This window comes from Rhinoderma darwinii, assembly GCF_050947455.1.
Source record: "Rhinoderma darwinii isolate aRhiDar2 chromosome 4 unlocalized genomic scaffold, aRhiDar2.hap1 SUPER_4_unloc_8, whole genome shotgun sequence".
In the NCBI taxonomy this organism is placed as follows: domain Eukaryota; kingdom Metazoa; phylum Chordata; class Amphibia; order Anura; family Rhinodermatidae; genus Rhinoderma; species Rhinoderma darwinii.
In genome coordinates, this window is record NW_027461763.1 from 17,081 (window position 1) to 40,770 (window position 23,690).

The 23,690-nt window shown below is 46.5% G+C and overlaps 1 protein-coding gene across 1 annotated transcript; it reads left to right on the forward strand.

The window, feature by feature from the left end:
* The first annotated feature begins 500 nt into the window (after nucleotides 1-500).
* On the forward strand, nucleotides 501-20,824 carry ASXL2 (ASXL transcriptional regulator 2). Its single transcript, XM_075847510.1, has 6 exons — nucleotides 501-636; nucleotides 4,122-4,285; nucleotides 11,108-11,204; nucleotides 12,566-12,671; nucleotides 13,306-13,948; nucleotides 15,016-20,824. The coding sequence occupies exons 1-6, from the start codon at nucleotides 576-578 to the stop codon at nucleotides 17,140-17,142; spliced, it is 3,198 nt and encodes a 1,065-aa protein (XP_075703625.1). The 5' UTR covers nucleotides 501-575; the 3' UTR covers nucleotides 17,143-20,824.
* Nucleotides 20,825-23,690: the final 2,866 nt, after the last annotated feature.

Here is a 23,690-nt window from a genome sequence, read left to right on the forward strand (position 1 = left end):
TGCTGTGTGTGGGGGTATATAATATAGTGTACCTCGTCTGTATCTGCTGTGTGGGGGGTGTATATAATATAGTGTATCTCGTCTGTATCTGCTGTGTGTGGGGGTGTATATAATATAGTGTACCTCGTCTGTATCTGCTGTGTGGGGGGTGTATATAATATAGTGTACCTCGTCTGTATCTGCTGTGTGGGGGGGTGTATATAATATAGTGTACCTCGTCTGTATCTGCTGTGTGGGGGTGTATATAATATAGTGTACCTCGTCTGTATCTGCTGTGTGGGGGTGTATATAATATAGTGTACCTCGTCTGTATCTGCTGTGTGGGGGTGTATATAATATAGGGTACCTCGTCTGTATCTGCTGTGTGTGGGGGGTGTATATAATATAGTGTACCTCGTCTGTATCTGCTGTGTGTGGGGTGTATATAATATAGTGTACCTCGTCTGTATCTGCTGTGGGGGTGTATATAATATAGTGTACCTCGTCTGTATCTTCAGGCTCTAAAGCAGCAACAACAGAAGAAGCAGCAGCGGCGGCGGAGATCTGGGATCGCGGTTCCGTCCGGTCAGCACCTTATGCTGAAAACGGTGAAGACCGACCGCAATATCGCCCGGGTGAAACCAGCTGCGGCTCACAGTACGTACACAGCTCCAACGCTTTACTTCTCTATCACTGGACAGAGGTGAGACGCTCTGCTGTGTTACTGGAGAGGTGAGACGCTCTGCTGTGTGACAGGAGAGGTGAGACGCTCTGCTGTGTGTCAGGAGAGGTGAGACGCTCCGCTGTGTGTCAGGAGAGGTGAGACGCTCTGCTGTGTGTCAGGAGAGGTGAGACGCTCTGCTGTGTGTCAGGAGAGGTGAGACGCTCTGCTGTGTGTCAGGAGAGGTGAGACGCTCCGCTGTGTGTCAGGAGAGGTGAGACGCTCTGCTGTGTGACAGGAGAGGTGAGACGCTCTGCTGTGTGTCAGGAGAGGTGAGACGCTCTGCTGTGTGTCAGGAGAGGTGAGACGCTCTGCTGTGTGTCAGGAGAGGTGAGACGCTCTGCTGTGTGTCAGGAGAGGTGAGACGCTCTGCTGTGTGTCAGGAGAGGTGAGACGCTCTGCTGTGTGTCAGGAGAGGTGAGACGCTCTGCTGTGTGTCAGGAGATGTGAGACGCTCTGCTGTGTGACAGGAGAGGTGAGACGCTCTACTGTGTGTCAGGAGAGGTGAGACGCTCTGCTGTGTGTCAGGAGAGGTGAGACGCTCTGCTGTGTGTCAGGAGAGGTGAGACGCTCTGCTGTGTGTCAGGAGAGGTGAGACGCTCTGCTGTGTGTCAGGAGAGGTGAGACGCTCTGCTGTGTGACTGGAGAGGTGAGACGATCTGCTGTGTGACAGGAGAGGTGAGACGCTCTGCTGTGTGACAGGAGAGGTGAGACGCTCTGCTGTGTGACAGGAGAGGTGAGACGCTCTGCTGTGTGACTGGAGAGATGAGACGCTCTGCTGTGTGACTGGAGAGGTGAGACGCTCTGCTGTGTGACAGGAGAGGTGAGACGCTCTCCTGCGGTGTGACTGGAGAGGTGAGACGCTCTGCTGTGTGACAGGAGAGGTGAGATATTCTGCAGTATGAGAGATGAGATGCTCTGCAGTAGGAGAGGTGAGATGCTCTGCAGTAGGAGAGGAGTGAATCTAGATGCTCTGCAGTAGGAGAGGTGAGATGCTCTGCAGTATGAGGAGTGAATCTAGATACTCTGCAGTAGGAGAGGTGAATCTAGATGCTTTGCAGTGGGAGAATGAGATGCTCTGCAGTATGAGAGGTGAGATGCTCTGCAGTAGGAGAGGTGAGGTGCTCTGCAGTAGGAGAGGTGAGGTGCTCTGCGGTAGGAGAGGTGAGGCGCTCTGCGGTAGGAGAGGTGAGGCGCTCTGCAGTAGGAGAGGTGAGATGCTCTGCAGTAGGAGAGGTGAGGTGCTCTGCAGTAGGAGAGGTGAGGTGCTTTGCAGTAGGGGTGGTGAGATGCTCTGCGGTAGGACAGGTGAAGTGCTCTGCGGTAGGAGAGGTGAGATGCTCTGCAGTAGGAGAGGTGAGGTGCTCTGCAGTAGGAGAGGTGAGGTGCTTTGCAGTAGGGAAGTGAGATGCTCTGCAGTAGGAGGTGTGAGATGCTCTGCAGTAGGAGAGGTGAGGTGCTCTGCAGTAGGAGAGGTGAGATGCTCTGCAGTAGGAGAGGTGAGATGCTCTGCAGTAGGACAGGTGAGGTGCTCTGCAGTAGGAGAGGTGAGGTGCTCTGCAGTAGGAGAGGTGAGATGCTCTGCAGTAGGAGAGGTGAGGTGCTCTGCAGTAGGAGAGGTGAGGTGCTCTGCAGTAGAAGGGGTGATGTGCTCTGCAGTAGGAGAGGTGAGGTGCTCTGCAGTAGGAGAAGTGAGGTGCTCTGCAGTAGGAGAGGTGAGGTGCTCTGCAGTAGGGGAGGTGAGGTGCTCTGCAGTAGGGGAGGTGAGGTGCTCTGCAGTAGGAGAGGTGAGATGCTCTGCAGTAGGAGAGGTGAGATGCTCTGCAGTAGGAGGGGTGAGATGCTCTGCAGTAGGAGAGGTGAGATGCTCTGCAGTAGGAGAGGTGAGCTGCTCTGCAGTAGGAGGGGTGAGATGCTCTGCAGTAGGAGAGGTGAGATGCTCTGCAGTAGGAGAGGTGAGGCGCTCTGCAGTAGGAGAGGTGAGGCGCTCTGCAGTAGGAGAGGTGAGGCGCTCTGCAGTAGGTGAGATGCTCTGCAGTAGTAGAGGTGAGATGCTCGGCAGTAGGAGAGGTGAGATGCTCGGCAGTAGGAGAGGTGAGGTGCTCTGCAGTAGGAGAGGTGAGATGCTCTGCAGTAGGAGAGGTGAGGTGCTCTGCAGTAGGAGAGGTGACGTGCTGTGCAGTAGGGGGGGTGAGATGCTCTGCAGTAGGAGAGGTGAGATGCTCTGCAGTAGGAGAGGTGAGATGCTCTGCAGTAGGAGGGGTGAGCTGCTCTGCAGTAGGAGGGGTGAGCTGCTCTGCAGTAGGAGGGGTGAGATGCTCTGCAGTAGGAGGGGTGAGCTGCTCTGCAGTAGGAGGGGTGAGCTGCTCTGCAGTAGGAGGGGTGAGATGCTCTGCAGTAGGAGAGGTGAGATGCTCTGCAGTAGGAGGGGTGAGATGCTCTGCAGTAGGAGAGGTGAGGTGCTCTGCAGTAGGAGAGGTGAGATGCTCTGCAGTAGGAGAGGTGAGGTGCTCTGCAGTAGGTGAGGTGCTCTGCAGTAGGAGAGATGAGGTGCTCTGCAGTAGGAGAGGTGAGATGCTCTGCAGTAGGAGAGGTGAGGTGCTCTGCAGTAGGAGAGGTGAGATGCTCTGCAGTAGGAGAGGTGAGGTGCTCTGCAGTAGGAGAGGTGAGATGCTCTGCAGTAGGAGAGGTGAGATGCTCTGCAGTAGGAGAGGTGAGGCGCTCTGCAGTAGGAGAGGTGAGATGCTCTGCAGTAGGAGAGGTGAGATGCTCTGCAGTAGGAGAGGTGAGGTGCTCTGCAGTAGGAGAGGTGAGGTGCTCTGCAGTAGGTGAGGTGCTCTGCAGTAGGAGAGATGAGGTGCTCTGCAGTAGGAGAGGTGAGATGCTCTGCAGTAGGAGAAGTGAGATGCTCTGCAGTAGGAGAGGTGAGATGCTCTGCAGTAGGAGAGGTGAGGTGCTCTGCAGTAGGAGAGGTGAGATGCTCTGCAGTAGGAGAGGTGAGGTGCTCTGCAGTAGGAGAGGTGAGGTGCTCTGCAGTAGGAGAGGTGAGATGCTCTGCAGTAGGAGAGGTGCTCTGCAGTAGGAGAGATGAGGTGCTCTGCAGTAGGAGAGGTGAGGTGCTCTGCAGTAGGAGTGGTGAGATGCTCTGCAGTAGGAGGGGTGAGATGCTCTGCAGTAGGAGAGGTGAGGTGCTCTGCAGTAGGAGAGGTGAGATGCTCTGCAGTAGGAGAGGTGAGATGCTCTGCAGTAGGAGAGGTGAGGTGCTCTGCAGTAGGAGAGGTGAGGTGCTCTGCAGTAGCTGAGATGCTCTGCAGTAGTAGAGGTGAGATGCTCTGCAGCAGGAGTGGATGTTGTTCGCGGGGTGTATAGATCCGGTGACCACCCCTCAGTGCTCGGGTTACAGATCTCTCTCATGTCACAGGACACTTGAAGAGGAGCCGAGGTGCCGAGATCGACGTTGAGACGCCAGATTCCATTTTGGTGAACACGAACCTGCGGGCGCTGATTAATAAACACACCTTCTCGCTGCTGCCCGTGGACTGCCAGCACAAGCTTCTCCGACTCCTACCCAAGGTGGACCGGCCGGTGAGGGGTACATGTAGATTATGGGGTGCAGACCTTCTTGTACGGATGAGAAACCCAACTGTGACCCTAAATATATGCAGCGTCCTGGAGGAATGCTCTGCAGGTTTTATATACTGCAGGGGCGACTAATGGCAGTCACAGTTTTTATATAGCACCTATAAGTGGCCGCTACAGAGACAAAGACCCATCACACAATCTGATGTCCTCACACTAGATGGCGCTGTGTCACTGTTTACATTATATGCCATTATGATGTCCTCACACTAGATGGCGCTGTACCACTGTATACATAAGGCATTATGATGTCATCACACTAGATGGCGCTGTATCACTGTATACATAAGGCATTATGATGCAATCACACTAGATGACGCTGTACCACTGTATACATAAGGCATTATGATGCAATCACACTAGATGACGCTGTACCACTGTATACATAAGGCATTATGATGTAATCACACTAGATGGCGCTGTACCACTGTATACATAAGGCATTATGATGTAATCACACTAGCTGGCGCTGTACCACTGTATACATAAGGCATTATGATGTAATCACACTAGATGGCGCTGTACCACTGTATACATAAGGCATTATGATGTCCTCACACTAGATGGCGCTGTACCACTGTATACATAAGGCATTATGATGTAATCACACTAGATGGCGCTGTATCACTGTATACATAAGGCATTATGATGTAATCACACTAGATGTCGCTGTATCACTGTATACATAAGGCATTATGATGTCCTCACACTAGATGGCGCTGTACCACTGTATACATAAGGCATTATGATGTCCTCACACTAGATGGCGATGTACCACTGTATACATAAGGCATTATGATGTCCTCACACTAGATGGCGCTGTACCACTGTATACATAAGGCATTATGATGTCCTCACACTAGATGGCGCTGTACCACTGTATACATAAGGCATTATGATGTAATCACACTAGATGGCGCTGTACCACTGTATACATAAGGCATTATGATGCAATCACACTAGATGGCGATGTACCACTGTATACATAAGGCATTATGATGTCCTCACACTAGATGGCGCTGTACCACTGTATACATAAGGCATTATGATGTAATCACACTAGATGGCGCTGTATCACTGTATACATAAGGCATTATGATGTAATCACACTAGATGGCGCTGTATCACTGTATACATAAGGCATTATGATGCAATCACACTAGATGACGCTGTACCACTGTATACATAAGGTATAATGATGTCCTTACACTAGATGGCGCTGTACCACTGTATACATAACGCATTATGATCTAATCACACTAGATGGCGCTGTACCACTGTATACATAAGGCATTATGATGTCCTCACACTAGATGGCGCTGTACCACTGTATACATAAGGCATTATGATGTAATCACACTAGATGTCGCTGTATCACTGTATACATAAGGCATTATGAGGTCATCACACTAGATGGTGCTGTACCACTGTATACATAAGGCATTATGATGTCATCACACTAGATGGCGCTGTACCACTGTATACATAAGGCATTATGATGTCCTCACACTAGATGGCGCTGTACCACTGTATACATAAGGTATTATGATGTCCTCACACTAGATGGCGCTGTACCACTGTATACATAAGGCATTATGATGTCCTCACACTAGATGGCGCTGTACCACTGTATACATAAGGCATTATGATGTCCTCACACTAGATGGCGCTGTATCACTGTATACATAAGGTATTATGATGTCATCACACTAGATGGCGCTGTATAACTGTATACATAAGGCATTATGATGTCCTCACACTAGATGGCGCTGTACCACTGTATACATAAGGTATAATGATGTCCTTACACTAGATGGCGCTGTACCACTGTATACATAAGGCATTATGATGTAATCGCACTAGATGGCGCTGTACCACTGTATACATAAGGCATTATGATGCAATCACACTAGATGGCGCTGTATCACTGTATACATAAGGCATTATGATGTCCTCACACTAGATGGCGCTGTACCACTGTATACATAAGGCATTATGATGTCCTCACACTAGATGGCGCTGTATCACTGTATACATAAGGTATTATGATGTAATCACACTAGATGGCGCTGTATCACTGTATACATAAGGCATTATGATGTCATCACACTAGATGGCGCTGTACCACTGTATACATAAGGTATTATGATGTCATCACACTAGATGTCGCTGTATCACTGTATACATAAGGTATTATGATGTCCTTACACTAGATGGCGCTGTACCACTGTATACATAAGGCATTATGATGTCATCACACTAGATGTCGCTGTATCACTGTATACATAAGGCATTATGATGTCCTCACACTAGATGGCGCTGTACCACTGTATACATAAGGCATTATGATGTCCTCACACTAGATGGCGCTGTATCACTGTATACATAAGGCATTATGATGTCATCACACTAGATGGCGCTGTACCACTGTATACATAAGGCATTATGATGTCCTCACACTAGATGGCGCTGTATCACTGTATACATAAGGCATTATGATGCAATCACACTAGATGGCGCTGTACCACTGTATACATAAGGCATTATGATGTCCTCACACTAGATGGTGCTGTACCACTGTATACATAAGGCATTATGATGTCCTCACACTAGATGGCGCTGTATCACTGTATACATAAGGCATTATGATGTAATCACACTAGATGTCGCTGTATCACTGTATACATAAGGCATTATGATGTCCTCACACTAGATGGCGCTGTATCACTGTATACATAAGGTATTATGATGCAATCACACTAGATGACGCTGTACCACTGTATACATAAGGCATTATGATGTCCTCACACTAGATGGCGCTGTACCACTGTATACATAAGGCATTATGATGCAATCACACTAGGTGGCGCTGTATCACTGTATACATAAGGCATTATGATGTCCTCACACTAGATGGCGCTGTATCACTGTATACATAAGGTATTATGATGTCATCACACTAGATGGCGCTGTATAACTGTATACATAAGGCATTATGATGTCCTCACACTAGATGGCGCTGTACCACTGTATACATAAGGTATAATGATGTCATCACACTAGATGGCGCTGTACCACTGTATACATAAGGCATTATGATGTAATCACACTAGATGTCGCTGTATCACTGTATACATAAGGCATTATGATGTCCTCACACTAGATGGCGCTGTACCACTGTATACATAAGGCATTATGATGTCCTCACACTAGATGGCGCTGTATCACTGTATACATAAGGCATTATGATGTCATCACACTAGATGGCGCTGTACCACTGTATACATAAGGCATTATGATGTCCTCACACTAGATGGCGCTGTATCACTGTATACATAAGGCATTATGATGCAATCACACTAGATGGCGCTGTATCACTGTATACATAAGGTATTATGATGCAATCACACTAGATGACGCTGTACCACTGTATACATAAGGCATTATGATGTCCTCACACTAGATGGCGCTGTACCACTGTATACATAAGGCATTATGATGCAATCACACTAGGTGGCGCTGTATCACTGTATACATAAGGCATTATGATGTCCTCACACTAGATGGCGCTGTATCACTGTATACATAAGGTATTATGATGTCATCACACTAGATGGCGCTGTATAACTGTATACATAAGGCATTATGATGTCCTCACACTAGATGGCGCTGTACCACTGTATACATAAGGTATAATGATGTCCTTACACTAGATGGCGCTGTACCACTGTATACATAAGGCATTATGATGTAATCACACTAGATGGCGCTGTACCACTGTATACATAAGGCATTATGATGCAATCACACTAGATGGCGCTGTATCACTGTATACATAAGGCATTATGATGTCCTCACACTAGATGGCGCTGTACCACTGTATACATAAGGCATTATGATGTCCTCACACTAGATGGCGCTGTATCACTGTATACATAAGGTATTATGATGTAATCACACTAGATGGCGCTGTACCACTGTATACATAAGGCATTATGATGTCATCACACTAGATGGCGCTGTACCACTGTATACATAAGGTATTATGATGTCATCACACTAGATGGCGCTGTATCACTGTATACATAAGGCATTATGATGTCCTCACACTAGATGGCGCTGTATCACTGTATACATAAGGTATTATGATGCAATCACACTAGATGGCGCTGTACCACTGTATACATAAGGTATTATGATGTCATCACACTAGATGTCGCTGTATCACTGTATACATAAGGTATTATGATGTCCTTACACTAGATGGCGCTGTACCACTGTATACATAAGGCATTATGATGTAATCACACTAGATGTCGCTGTATCACTGTATACATAAGGCATTATGATGTCCTCACACTAGATGGCGCTGTATCACTGTATACATAAGGCATTATGATGTCATCACACTAGATGGCGCTGTACCACTGTATACATAAGGCATTATGATGTCCTCACACTAGATGGCGCTGTATCACTGTATACATAAGGCATTATGATGTCATCACACTAGATGGCGCTGTACCACTGTATACATAAGGCATTATGATGTCCTCACACTAGATGGCGCTGTATCACTGTATACATAAGGCATTATGATGCAATCACACTAGATGGCGCTGTATCACTGTATACATAAGGCATTATGATGTCATCACACTAGATGGTACTGTACCACTGTATACATAAGGTATTATGATGTAATCACACTAGATGGCGCTGTATCACTGTATACATAAGGCATTATGATGTCATCACACTAGATGGCACTGTACCACTGTATACATAAGGTATTATGATGTCATCACACTAGATGTCGCTGTATCACTGTATACATAAGGCATTATGATGTCATCACACTAGATGGCACTGTACCACTGTATACATAAGGTATTATGATGTCATCACACTAGATGGCGCTGTACCACTGTATACATAAGGTATTATGATGTAATCACACTAGATGGCGCTGTATCACTGTATACATAAGGTATTATGATGTCCTTACACTAGATGGCGCTGTACCACTGTATACATAAGGCATTATGATGTAATCACACTAGATGTCGCTGTATCACTGTATACATAAGGCATTATGATGTCCTCACACTAGATGGCGCTGTATCACTGTATACATAAGGCATTATGATGTCCTCACACTAGATGGCGCTGTACCACTGTATACATAAGGCATTATGATGTCCTCACACTAGATGGCGCTGTATCACTGTATACATAAGGTATTATGATGTAATCACACTAGATGGCGCTGTATCACTGTATACATAAGGCATTATGATGTCATCACACTAGATGGCGCTGTACCACTGTATACATAAGGTATTATGATGTCATCACACTAGATGTCGCTGTATCACTGTATACATAAGGTATTATGATGTCCTTACACTAGATGGCGCTGTACCACTGTATACATAAGGCATTATGATGTAATCACACTAGATGTCGCTGTATCACTGTATACATAAGGCATTATGATGTCATCACACTAGATGGCGCTGTACCACTGTATACATAAGGCATTATGATGTCCTCACACTAGATGGCGCTGTATCACTGTATACATAAGGCATTATGATGTCATCACACTAGATGGCGCTGTACCACTGTATACATAAGGCATTATGATGTCCTCACACTAGATGGCGCTGTATCACTGTATACATAAGGCATTATAATGCAATCACACTAGATGGCGCTGTATCACTGTATACATAAGGCATTATGATGCAATCACACTAGATGGCGCTGTACCACTGTATACATAAGGCATTATGATGTCCTCACACTAGATGTCGCTGTATCACTGTATACATAAGGCATTATGATGTCATCACACTAGATGGCGCTGTACCACTGTATACATAAGGCATTATGATGTCCTCACACTAGATGGCGCTGTATCACTGTATACATAAGGCATTATGATGTCATCACACTAGATGGCGCTGTACCACTGTATACATAAGGCATTATGATGCAATCACACTAGGTGGCGCTGTATCACTGTATACATAAGGCATTATGATGTCATCACACTAGATGGCGCAGTCTCTCTGTGTACCTTTTACAGCATGATGATGATATCAGACTAGATGGCGCTGTATCACTGTATACATAACGCATTATGATGTCATCACACTAGATGGCGCAGTCTCTCTGTGTACCTTTTACAGCATTATGATGTTATCACACTAGATGGCGCTGTGAGGAGATGGTGTCAAAGAGGTTCTGCAGCAATGCACAATACATAATAATATATCCTCCAGCTGCAGCAGCACCTCTTTAGCGTTATTAACCTGTGTATAGCCCTATTAAGGCATATTGACCATATAGTGGGGGGTCCCCAGCTCAGGATCCCCCTCTATGGGCGGAGAGCCACCAGCAAGCTGCACCTTTCACTCTAGCGAACTATATGGCCATTCATCTGAATATAATAATGCGTTTTCCCTTATGTTTTTTTGTCCCGGCTGCTGCAGAAGCTCTTAGAGAGGATGATTTGCGGCAGCTAGGGGGTAATATTCACACGGCTTTTTTTTATTACCTCAGTGGCGCCCCCAATAACCATGATGGTGACCTGTGGGAGAATCAGTACATGTTGGGATGCTAGTAGTATAGCGCATGCCTCTTAAAGTGACAGTCCACCTTTGTGTAACGCGGTCGCTGTAGTCCGCCATGAGGACACGACATGAACGCTCTCATTGTCCCCAGGACCAGGGGGAGTAATTCTTTCTGTTTTCCTCACAGGCCGGACCCGACGGACTCCTGAGGCTGAACAGTTCGGCTCTTAATAACGAATTTTTTACTTCCGCATCTCAGAGCTGGAAGGAACGTCTGTCAGAAGGTGAGCGGGTGTGGGGGGGGGGGGGGTGACGTCACAAGGGGCACATCCTCATTATATAGACAGGCCCCGTATATAACCTGCTGCCAGCACTCTCCTGCACTGTCTCTGCCGGGGTAAGCAGTCTATCACTCCCAGCACTCTCCTGCATGGTCTCTTCTCTGGGTAAGCAGTCTATCACTCCCAGCACTCTCCTGCACTGTCTCTTCTCTGGGTAAGCAGTCTATCACTCCCAGCACTCTCCTGCACTGTCTCTTCTCTGGGTAAGCAGTCTATCACTCCCAGCACTCTCCTGCACTGTCTCTTCTCTGGGTAAGCAGTCTATCACTCCCAGCACTCTCCTGCACTGTCTCTTCTCTGGGTAAGCAGTCTATCACTCCCAGCACTCTCCTGCATGGTCCCTTCTCTGGGTAAGCAGTCTATCACTCCCAGCACTCTCCTGCATGGTCTCTTCTCTGGGTAAGCAGTCTATCACTCCCAGCACTCTCCTGCACTGTCTCTTCTCTGGGTAAGCAGTCTATCACTCCCAGCACTCTCCTGCACTGTCTCTTCTCTGGGTAAGCAGTCTATCACTCCCAGCACTCTCCTGCACTGTCTCTTCTCTGGGTAAGCAGTCTATCACTCCCAGCACTCTCCTGCACTGTCTCTTCTCTGGGTAAGCAGTCTGTCACTCCCAGCACTCTCCTGCACTGTCTCTTCTCTGGGTAAGCAGTCTATCACTCCCAGCACTCTCCTGCACTGTCTCTTCTCTGGGTAAGCAGTCTATCACTCCCAGCACTCTCCTGCACTGTCTCTTCTCTGGGTAAGCAGTCTATGACTCCCAGCACTCTCCTGCACTGTCTCTTCTCTGGGTAAGCAGTCTATGACTAAGATCACTCTCCTGCACTGTCTCTTCCCTGGGTAAGCGGTCTATGATTCCCAGCACTCTCCTGCACTGTCTCTTCCCTGGGTAAGCAGTCTATGTGTAAGATCACTCTCCTGCACGGTCTCTTCTCTGGGAAAGCAGTCTATCACTCCCAGCACTCTCCTGCACTGTCTCTTCTCTGGGTAAGCAGTCTATCACTCCCAGCACTCTCCTGCACTGTCTCTTCTCTGGGTAAGCAGTCTATGACTCCCAGCACTCTCCTGCACTGTCTCTTCTCTGGGTAAGCAGTCTATGACTAAGATCACTCTCCTGCACTGTCTCTTCCCTGGGTAAGCGGTCTATGATTCCCAGCACTCTCCTGCACTGTCTCTTCCCTGGGTAAGCAGTCTATGTGTAAGATCACTCTCCTGCACGGTCTCTTCTCTGGGAAAGCAGTCTATCACTCCCAGCACTCTCCTGCACTGTCTCTCTTCAGCTGAGATGTTCTTTTATGTGACAGGTGAATTCACGCCGGAGATGCAGCTGAGGATTCGTCAGGAAGTTGAGAAGGAGAAGAAGGTGGAGTCCTGGAAGGAGCGGTTTTATGAGAGTTACTATGGAGAGAGGTGAGTACATGAGACGTCCCGTGTTGTTACTGTCTTAAAGGGCTCGTCCATTTCTAAATGAATAAAGCGTAATCATTATGAGAAGTTTCGCAACTTTCCGATATACTTTGTTTCAATTTCTCACTTTTTAAGATCTCTGCTTGTTGTCAGTGAATTGAAACATTTTGTTTAGATGGAGAAACCGAAAACCCGTACGGACCTAATACTTCTCACAGCTGGGGGTTTGTTACAGTGTATACATTTAGCTAAACACAGCATCAGCACCAATCACTCCTTTCCTGCACTGCACTACATTGTATGTAACCCTCTGCTGAGTGAACAGGACCGGTTTTTGGCCTACAAATGTATTTAAGAAGGTTTACATCCACCGACAGCAAGCTGAGATCTTGAAAATGATGTGGAAAGCAACAGATGTAGATTTTCTGACTATTAGATGGAGCAGTGGTGTCAGGATGGTCATGTAAAGCTCATATTCCTGGTGGTAAGATAGAAATGATCTGCCAGGTTGGAGCCGGTTCCTCCTCTGCCCCGTCCAGGACAATCCATGTTCCCGTCAGCTTCCATTCTCCGCTCTTCTTCTCTTTCTCTTTATGCCAATCTTTCCATCTTTGTTTTTTTTTTTTTTCCTCTAAAGCTCCGGTCTGAGTGAAGAAGAGATAATCAAGATGACTGCAGAAGACAACGAGACTGAGGACCAATCCTCTCCACCAATAGTACATATTATTATGGGTGCCGTCCACGACACTTCCAGCAGTCCCTCCGTAGAAGATCTTCAGCCCCTAAAGACTGAAGAGGACCAGGACAATCGTGAGAACCCGGAGGCCACAGGAGCCAATCAAGAGCCTGAGATCAGGAAGGTGGACGTCATTGATAAGACGACTATAGACGAAGACCAAGATGTCAAGGAGAACACGGCAACCACTAAAGAGGCTCCATCCACCTGTGAGTCCGAAGACATGGAGCCTAAAAGCCATACCTGCTTGACCCCCATCAAACCAAAGAGCCCAACGCGCGTTGAATCACCAGGAGCATTGACCAGTAAAGAAGACCTCAACCAAATCTCCAGTGAATGTGCGTCACCAGAGAAAACGGAAGTGACCACCTTCAGCATCGGGGCCAAGAGACGCCTGGAGGTCAGTGAGGACCATCTGGCTGCTCCTGAGAAGAGTCCACGTATGATGGATCTCAGCCAGTCCCAGCAGTCCTTTCGTGCCTTATGTAAACCACTTATCGAAACCCAGCAGCATGCGACCGAGCAGAAGGTGCCACCGCTCAAGGTAAAGACCTATTCACAACCATATAATGGTCCATCATTATGTCTGACACCTTTAGCGGTTTGTTCACATGTAGCACTTATATTGCATTTTGGTCAATACTCCCTTCTCGGCAGGAACTGATTCTCCTTTCGGAGATCCAGCTTTAAAGAGACTTTACCGCAATGTCACCTGGGAAAAAGTATGCAAAAAAAAAGAAGAAAAACTTAATATATAGCGCCACCTATAGGCCAGAAATTACTTGGTGGTAATTGAGATTTTGGAGAATCCCATTTGTGGTTGAGAACTATTTAGGGCGTGCCGCATATATGTGGTCTCCAGCAGATCTCAAACAATTGAGTCCTGAAGCCAGTGGGGATTTGTTAGGACCTCTATGTTGTAGACTCTCCAACCCCTGCATTAAAGGGCTATTCCCATCTAGGACATTTATGACATATCCACGGGACTCACGTTCTTGACAAAGGGGGTGCCACATTTATGGCCTATAGAGTGAATGGGAATACTCCTTGAAGGGCTGTCCGCTGTGGACTATATCCCGTTCTTCAAGGCAACCGTCTGATCACAAAGGGTGAAGATCATGTTCCTGTGCCCCCTGGGAGGTCACGTACTGTTTCCTAGTTCTGAAATTGAGAGTAATGGGTCCAATATAAGTAACTACACTTAAATATAATATAATAAAAGCCTAATGACAAAATAATCATATAAAAGCTGTCGTAAGTCCTCAGCATAAAGCCTCGGTGACTAGGACTTTTTGAGTTCCAGTTATGGAGGAAAATTAGGCAGAATTCAGCGGGCTCGGTGATCTTACGCAGCGCCCTCGATCTCTAGTTGTAGAGCTCTTGTGCCAATAGATCCAATATGGACAAAAAGTTCCAAAAAGTTGCAAATGACCAAAGCAAAATGACTGCATCCACTGGGACTTTGAGGATAGACCTTAAATCACAGACATTACCCCCTCCCCTCACTTTGCTCGGTAGCTGATCAGATTATTCTTTGTAGACTATTGCTTGATAAGACATTGGGATTTGCCGTATCTGACATATTACCTGCTCTGTCTTTTTGTGCTCTAGATTCCAGCGGCATGGCTCTCCCCGAAGCCATTTCTCAGCAGCCAGGTCTCTCCCAGGCCCACATTTGCAATCACCAATACCAGTCCTGGCCGAACAGGAGCCCGCACGCTCGCCGACATCAAGGCGAAGGCTCGCTTGGCCCGCGCACAGAGAGCAGCGGCTGTTGCTGCCCATGGAGGTTCAATCCCCGGACCTGGACCCGGAGGAGGCCCAGAAGATGGACCACGAGGGGAGATCGGGAACCGAGTACTGGACTTGGGAAATACTGGAAGCTGGAGAAGTGAAAGGGGAACTTCACCCTCTTTACCACACCATCAAAAGGAGATCAAGAAACCAGTGCAGGCATCAGCTGACGGTCCAGCAAGAACACAGCTACTGCAAAAACCCGGTGTACAATCCCGATTCACGATGGCTTCCCATCAACACAACCCTGCCGAAACCACAAGAAGTTTCAGCCAAAACAGAGAAATAGACCACTCAATCAGCAATAGAAAGCTGACTCAGGAACCAGTTATACCAGAGAAATCCATACAGCCTTCTGGAGTTATGAAGGCCACGGCCAGTGGAAGCTCCCTCAAGATTGACAGGGTCTCAGCTCTTGAAGGTACAGGCATCCCATCAATACAAAGCGCCAAGAGAGCTGATGAAGCAAGCCAGACCATACCGGCCTCACCACCTTTTTCGTCGGCAAAGGCCCCAAGTCAGCCACAGACAGAAACTTCTTTCATAAAGTCAAGGACGTCTGGCACAACCCATGGTATTGACCAGTTACCATCCACCCAAGTACACAACCCAAACGTTAACCCTTCACTGTTGGTTAGTGGGCAGCTCAACAAGTCCATCTCCAGCATTCCTGCCAATAATCCCCTTGTTACTCGGCTTCTTCAAGGAAAGAATGTCCCATTGGAGCAAATCATGCCCAGGCCTCTAACAAAAGTGGAAATAAAAACTGTGCCGCCATCATCTGCCGAAAGACCACAAGGTGCGCCACAAGGGTGGGAAGAGGCAGAACGACCATCAAATCCGGCTGCTCAGCAACTAGAGAGATTCATGAGCCACAATCGGCAACATCCTTCAGGCCAAAGAATATGGCAACTTTTTTCTGGAAAAGACTTGACAAGATCTGGTAACAATCAAATTCAAGATCCCGAGGCACATGCCACCAGCCAGGAGCAGGTCTTACAGTCTCTGATCAAAAAGGTTTGGCAAGAAAACAAAAATCCATCAGAGATCAATACAGCCCCGTGCAACGGCCAGAGAGAAAACATTTCTCAACGGTTCATGCTCGGTTTTCTAGGAAGAAGAACGTCCAAGCCGGCCATGTCTGGCCATTATCTGCTCAACATCTCGACGTATGGTAGAGTTTCGGAGGTCTGTAGACAAGCCCCTTCAGAAAGCATAGTCGATCCTGAGCATGTGGATAATCAAGAGCGTGGGGATGAGGACGCGGAGCCTGAAAAGTGTCGCCCACCATATGTTACATCTAAATCCGGAATGACCTCTTCTCCTAAATCGGAACCTCAGAAGACCGCAAAGAATGAATTTATACCTACGTTTGATGTGAAGGAGACTGTTCAGATAGTCACGAAGGGCAACATTTATAATGAGTCGGATATAGCCCGAGATTTGATACACGCTGCCCAGGCCAAAATGGCCAATGTATTGGGGGTCAAGTTGAAACATAAGGCCTCCGACATGTTTGGAATACACGCTTCATCCACGTCACCCCATCCCGAGTTACTGCAGACGTCAAGGACTTGTGGGAACCCTGCCGGTCTACTCGGATCTGGCTACGGTGGCACAATCAACATCTACACATCGCCAGAGGTCCTAAATAGGTCCTCCGTTCCCACAGCCGGAAATTTCAGTCCAGCTAATACAGACAATGTTGTGTCCTTCTCCGTGACTGTGACGACAATCCCTTCGGGTCAGAGTGTAAGCTCCGGGGGTTGTGAACAACCCATCTCTGTCCAGACTTACACCAATGACGGTAGTGTGGAAGTGTCTCCTTCCAAATGCTACTGTCGGCTGAAAGCCATGATCATGTGTAAGGGCTGCGGTGCGTTCTGCCATGACGATTGCATTGGTCCCTCCAAGCTGTGTGTCTCCTGCCTTGTGGTACGGTGACCCCCGAATGGTTTTCCGGTTGACCGCCTTCTCCATCTCCAATAACCATGGATAGATATTTAACCTTTATAATGTAGGGTAAACTCCGGCAGTGGGTCATGCTCGGCCCAGGATAGCTCTTTAGATATTTTTAACGATGAAGATCTTACCGGGTACGTTGTAGGGTTCTCGTCAACCCTAAATAATCGTGACATAAGTTTGCACTTAATACTGTAAATAATACACGAGTGATATTTTTTTGTTACAAATTTAAGACCAGATTTCCAAAGACTGAAACCTAAGGAAGCAATATTTCCCATGTCACTTAGTGTACGCGCTATTGGAGATACGGGATCCCCCAACTTCAGCAATAATTTGAATCTACCTAAAATCAACGCCCAACATGTACAATATAGAATCTAGGTGGGGTTGTCAATATTTTCAATGGGGGGCATATCGTTTGGTAATGTCATATAATGTTGGGTCCTGTGTGTGGTGTGACCCGGACCAGCGTGACCGCCATATGGAGGTGTATCGTGTATATAGGGTGATCAGCTTGACGACCATGTTCTATATGATCGTGCGTTGCGTTTGTAGGGTGATCAGGACTGGCCTGCCCACCATTTTATATACAGAGGTGCACAATGTGGGGTGAGCAGGAACATGAGGTTCCCATGACGAGTTGCCGCTCCTGGAGCTTTTAGCCGTCTTGACCCAAAAAGGACTTTAAGCACTTACGACTTGAGCTGCTCATCCCTGGGCACGGGTAATATTCTGCGGAGCATTCGATAGATATTTGTGGACAACACTGTGATTATTTTGATCCCCAGTCAACGTAAGCTATGTATGTGATGAAAAGCCATAGTCACTTTGGGCTCATCCTATCGGCCTCAAGGACTTCTCCCTGCTAAGCGAGGCCTTATATACGTGCGGTAAAAGTGACCCCTTTAAGTGAGCCTGATTGTGGTGTGATTTGTAACTCCGTTGGTTTCCAGGGCGTTGCTCGCCCTCTTACAGGTCTCATTATCATGTACAGTATATAACGTAGTAGATGTTCCCCGGACGTCAGGTATCAATAACACTAAATCCATAATAACCTAAAGATGCATATATGAACAGATCTTCTACCAGTCTGATATCCCTGTGACTACTATAACCTAGACGACATTTATACCATGTTATATGGCAGGGGACAGCAACCTTCGGCACTCCAGCTGTTGTGAAACTACAACTCCCAGCATGCTCAGACAGTCATAGGCTTTATTATTACAGCCAAAGACTCTCGGCTCACCATGCTGGGATTTGTAGTCTTATAACAGGTTGTCGATGTCTTTTATGTGGAATCATAGCTCTATGTTAGAGAATAATGTGCTGATTTCCTGTTAACTCTCAGGTTGCGTGACCTCACGTTTCCCAGCTGCCTCCTGACAGTTCAGTATCTTTAATTTCCTTACATATTAGTGTGTGGGCCCCCATAGACAAAACGTGGCCCCCTGCTTGTATACGTTCACGCAATCACACCACGACACCCAGAGCCCATATTTCCTCGGAGCGTACAAGGGCAGTGTAACCACTAAGGGTATTCTTTCCTCGGGGGTTTATATCACCCTGATCTGGGTCGCCCTCTATTGGGCTCCATTATATAAAACATGGATCCTTCACGTCTATGTAGAGCATTGTAAAAAGTTGTCGGCCTTTGGTTTTTCGGGGACTTTTGCCATTTACTGTAATCGGTATATAATTTGGCCACGCCTTTCTTTCCAATGTTACAAAAAACATTTCCGAAAAACAAATCTATATTTAAACAATTGTAGAATTTATCTGGTTGGAAAAAAAAAAATCATGTTTTGGAAAGAACTTTTTGCACTTTAGATCTCTCTTCGTGTATCTTAATGTGTCATTCACCCAATGACAATACGTTAATGGCCGAGGAAGAACTGACCTAAAACATCTCATTCCCCCAGACCCTCTACCGGTAAACATTACCCATGCTGCACTATTCCCACCCCGATCCTCGAAGAGACAGAGACTCTGTTCTAGTTCTTTGGATCCATTGATGGATCGTTCTTCACAAGTGAATGGCTGTAGCGACTCTCCAGCGACGTAACATACAAGGCTGTAATTCAGAGTGCGATCTGCTTCATGTCTCTGAATGGAGTGAAACAAGTTTGAGGTTTTCATTTACATACAAGTCTGACAGAAGGTCTGTTTTCTCAGCATAGTCCGGACCTCTGTTCTTTGTAGAGATATCACTTGGTTCTTGGTGCAATATTTGCTCCAACCAAGAACACAGGGAGCATTTCCGTAATCTTGGCTCTACTTACGATGGAAGCGGATACACTTACATGGACAAACCCCCAATTTTTCGAAGGTTATCGAGACGCAACGAATTAGATGAAGGAAAAAAAAGATCAGACCAAGTGCTTCATAAGGATGTTTAGTAGTCTGGTATAGAAGGACGAGCAGTTTTTTTTTTGGGGGGGGGCCCTACCATGGTGACAGTGGAGTGTTAGGGCTCATACACATGGCTATATTACTGATTTGTATTACTTATAGGAATCTATGGACCCGTACTTTACGCCTTCCCTTTTTTATGGAGTTGTTTTTTATTCTCATGGATTCTATATTGCAAATCATGGAATGTCCCATTGCGTACCATGTTATGGAGGTATTCTACCCTCAAAGCATTACATCATGGTACCATATAGAGAAACAATTCAGGGTGGGCCACTGATAGCCTGAGTCTAACTGAACACTGTCCGGCCTCCTATAACCCCCCCACTGGAACATACCCATCTAGTAGCCTTGTGATGTTCGGTGTTGGCCATGTATGGTCTGTGGTGAGATATTTGCTTCTGGTCTGTATAGCTCTTGCCCAAATCTGAGAAACCTTCGATGGGATCCGCTCTCTTCTTTGGGAACAATCGAAAATTTGGCCACATCGTGTAGATACTGACCAACTTCTGCCCACTCAATTGTGATCACTAGGCCTCCTGTTTTTGGAGATGTTACGCGGAGTTAATGTTCATCGATGGGTTAGACCACCCATTGTGCTCCGACTTGGAACTCGGGACGGCGGGGGAAACAAACCGGCTCTGCTTACAATGAAAGCAGATGGATTGAGGGGCTAACCCCTCAATTCTCCGAATGTCCTCGGTAATCCAATTTTTTTATATTCGCGCAATGTATATGGATACAAAATTGAATTAAGCATATGATAATATATTTGAAGTAATATATATATTTACGGATATATATATATGAGAGAATTTAGAGTTTATATACAGGGTATTGTGTATGCCATTAGCGAGGTGAGGACGATAGAATTTTATTTTAAAAATATTTTGCTTAAATGCAATAAAATTTGGATTTGTCAGGGAAGTTCCAGCCCGCTGTGATTTTTTAAAAAAATAAAATAATTTGTGAATGTTTTTAATGCGCCGTTTCTCAATAAAGGGACTGTTATAATCGGAAGATAGGGTATGTACAGTGCAGGCGAGATAAAAGCCTTTTTGAAAATAAATCCTATTTTTTCAGACTGTAAGAAGAAGAAGAATCATTTATGTAAAGAAAAAAATCATTGTAAGGCTTTAGAGGGCTCTAGGGCTGTACATATATGTGTATGTAAATTTATACACTTGGCATATTCTTTATTTTAGAAGGTATTTGTAAGCAATTACAAAATAAAAAAAGTTTTACTTGTTGTGACCTGCGTGTACTGTGGATGATTCTTCTTTTTTTTTTTTTCATCTTGGTTCCAGATATTAAAGGGTTTTGTGTTTTTTTTATTGCTTATTGTAACATACGTGGTCGCTGTCCACGAACTCCTTCCATCCAGTCGACGCCCTTCTCTCAAGAGATGTCTGCACATACGGCTGTCCTTCTCCACAGTGACCACCAGGGTGCGCTCACGAGCTCAGTCCAGACTTGAGAAGCCAGAGCGCACGCATGTTGGTAGTTGAGCTGATTGCTTCAGAGCACCCTGGGCTATAAGAAGGTCCCAGCCCCATCTTCCCACGCCTGAGCTTTGTTGTGTATTCCTAGTCTGTCTATGTGATGGCCTACTAGAGTGCTACCTATACCTGTTCCTGGCATTCCATACTATCCTGGTCGAGCACTGTGCTGTACCAAAGTCGTGTCGTGCTGTATCCACGTCTGACCTGCTTCACCTCGCCTGACGTCTGCCTGCTGCCTAGTCCCAGCCGAGCCTGCCCTGCTGCTGTCTGAGCTGCCACAGGTACCTATACGAACTATAGACTTTCACCTGTGCCCTGTTGGCCAGCTGCCTTACCGCCAAAGCGGTACCGCCCAGTAGGTCCACAGACCCTTCATGACACTTATATAGCCCCATCATGTTCCACAGCGCTGTACAGAGATTGGCACCAATCACAACAGTCTCTGTCCCTAATGGGGCTCTTAATCGAATTTCCCTATTACACTATCAAAGGAAGTCAATTAACCGATCATGTTTTCAGAGAGTGGGAGAAAGCTGGAGAACCGGGAGGAAACCCAGGAGAACACGTGTAGAACATATAAACTCCATGCAAATATAGTCCTTGGTCGGATCGTAACCGAGGACCCCAGTGCCGCAAGACAACAGTGCTAACCAGTAAGCCATAATGCTGGCCATTCATCTGATTTCTACATTTCTGTTTCGGGGGAAGTCTTTGGCTGCCCGAGACTTCTGATTTTGCATTTCTTCCAACACGGTGGAGATGTCATTTGATGCTTCAGCAGTGGATGTCCAAGTGCTACAACATCACAAGAAGACTTTTATTCATCCCAAGCTCCCAGGCATCATAACCAGAGGACAGCAGCGGACCTTGCAGGAGCCACAAGAGCAACTCTCTCCTGGCCTATAATCTACAAAATAGAATATAAGAAGGGGTTGTATGACCAAAGGCCAATATGTATCCTGTTGACTGCTGCCCTTATTAAGCCCACTGCTAAGACACAGGAATAGTGCGTGTGTACAGACGAGTCCAGCGACTCACACAGTCTTCATCTGAAGAAAACCTGGGAGGAAGTAAAACCCCATAAACAGGACCATTTTGGAATTGATGGTGAGGGGCAGGGAGGCATCACAGGTTCATGCACACCCCACCATGTGTTTGTATATTTTGGTCGTTAGGGATCCCCATTCAAAGATGGCATCTCCCAACATTATGTCCAGCAGGGGTCATAAAGGAACCAGACGTCTTCTTTATGGAACACCCACTTACATCTACCATAGAGAATACCTAGATACACAGAATATCAGACGATGGCCGATCCATTCTACTGACTTAAACCTTATTGAACATGCATTGAATGCACTGGTGGGAGGTCGGCCGCCTCCTCGGAGTCTTAAGGATCTCGGTAACGAATTAGTGCAGGTTGGGACTCCATGCCACAAGTGCTGCTAGACATTATTCTAACCGGCGAAGCTACTGGTATTTTTTTTCTATGATCTACATAAAAAGGTGCAGCTTTTGGATTTGCACAGAAGGAGATGATTGGTAAATATCTTCTGTCCAATTCAGTCTTAATGGAGACCCTGATGCTTATAAAAGAGATAAAAGGGCCACCACACTGCTCAGCAAAACGACCCCGGAGACGTGCGAAATTCTTGTAAATGGACACAAATCTCGGATCACATAGTAATGGTCTTCTAATAAACATTCTTCTGACGTGATTATGGCCTAGGCAAAAATAGTTTGATAAGTCTAAAAGTACTACAGGTCTAGAATCGGAAAACGAAGCTCAACTGGCGGATCGATAAATTCTCTACACTTAAATGGACAATATAGGGTATTAATATCTGATGTCGGTCTGAAGGGCAGGAAGATGGGAAGAGCAAATGGGATGTCACACGCCCTCCTAATTATATCACTAGAAGATGCTGTGGGTGGTCACATATTTCCTCTGCAGTGATGTTTAACTGGAGACCAAGCAATACATGAGTAGGTTAATTCCTCCAGGACGAGAGCCACTTAGCGATAATTCTACACTAATAGAGGAGAATGTCACGATGCGGGGTGTGGACCCACTGGGCCGTACCGCGTAGCGGAAAGGCAGCTGGCCAACCAGGTACAATTGAATGTCTATAGTCCAGAAAGGGTACCTGAGGCAATATAGACAGTAGCGGAGACACAACTTGACTTTCACCGTAGATGGCACAGTAGATGCAGCGGAAAACACAACTTGACTTTCACTGTAGAGTAATGAAACAAAAAAGGAACCAAGTTGAAATAAACGTATTTATTTGCAAGAGACAGGGCTACGCGTTTCAACGCCGGACCGGCGTCTTCATCAGGCCAATACCTATATATTGGGTATTGGCCTGATGAAGACGCTGGTCCGGCGTTGAAACGCGTAGCCCTGTCTCTTGCAAATAAATACGTTTATTTCAACTTTATCCTACTCTGACATCTTTACTAGCAGCGCCGTTGGTTCCTTTTTTGTTTCATTAGTCAGCTTTTCTTCTGACAGCAAACTTGTTTTGCTTGTGCATGGACCTGGCAGCAGCTTTCTTTGCTTTTGTGACACTAAACGGTGTCCACAATCTAAGGTGAGCAATTTTCTTGACG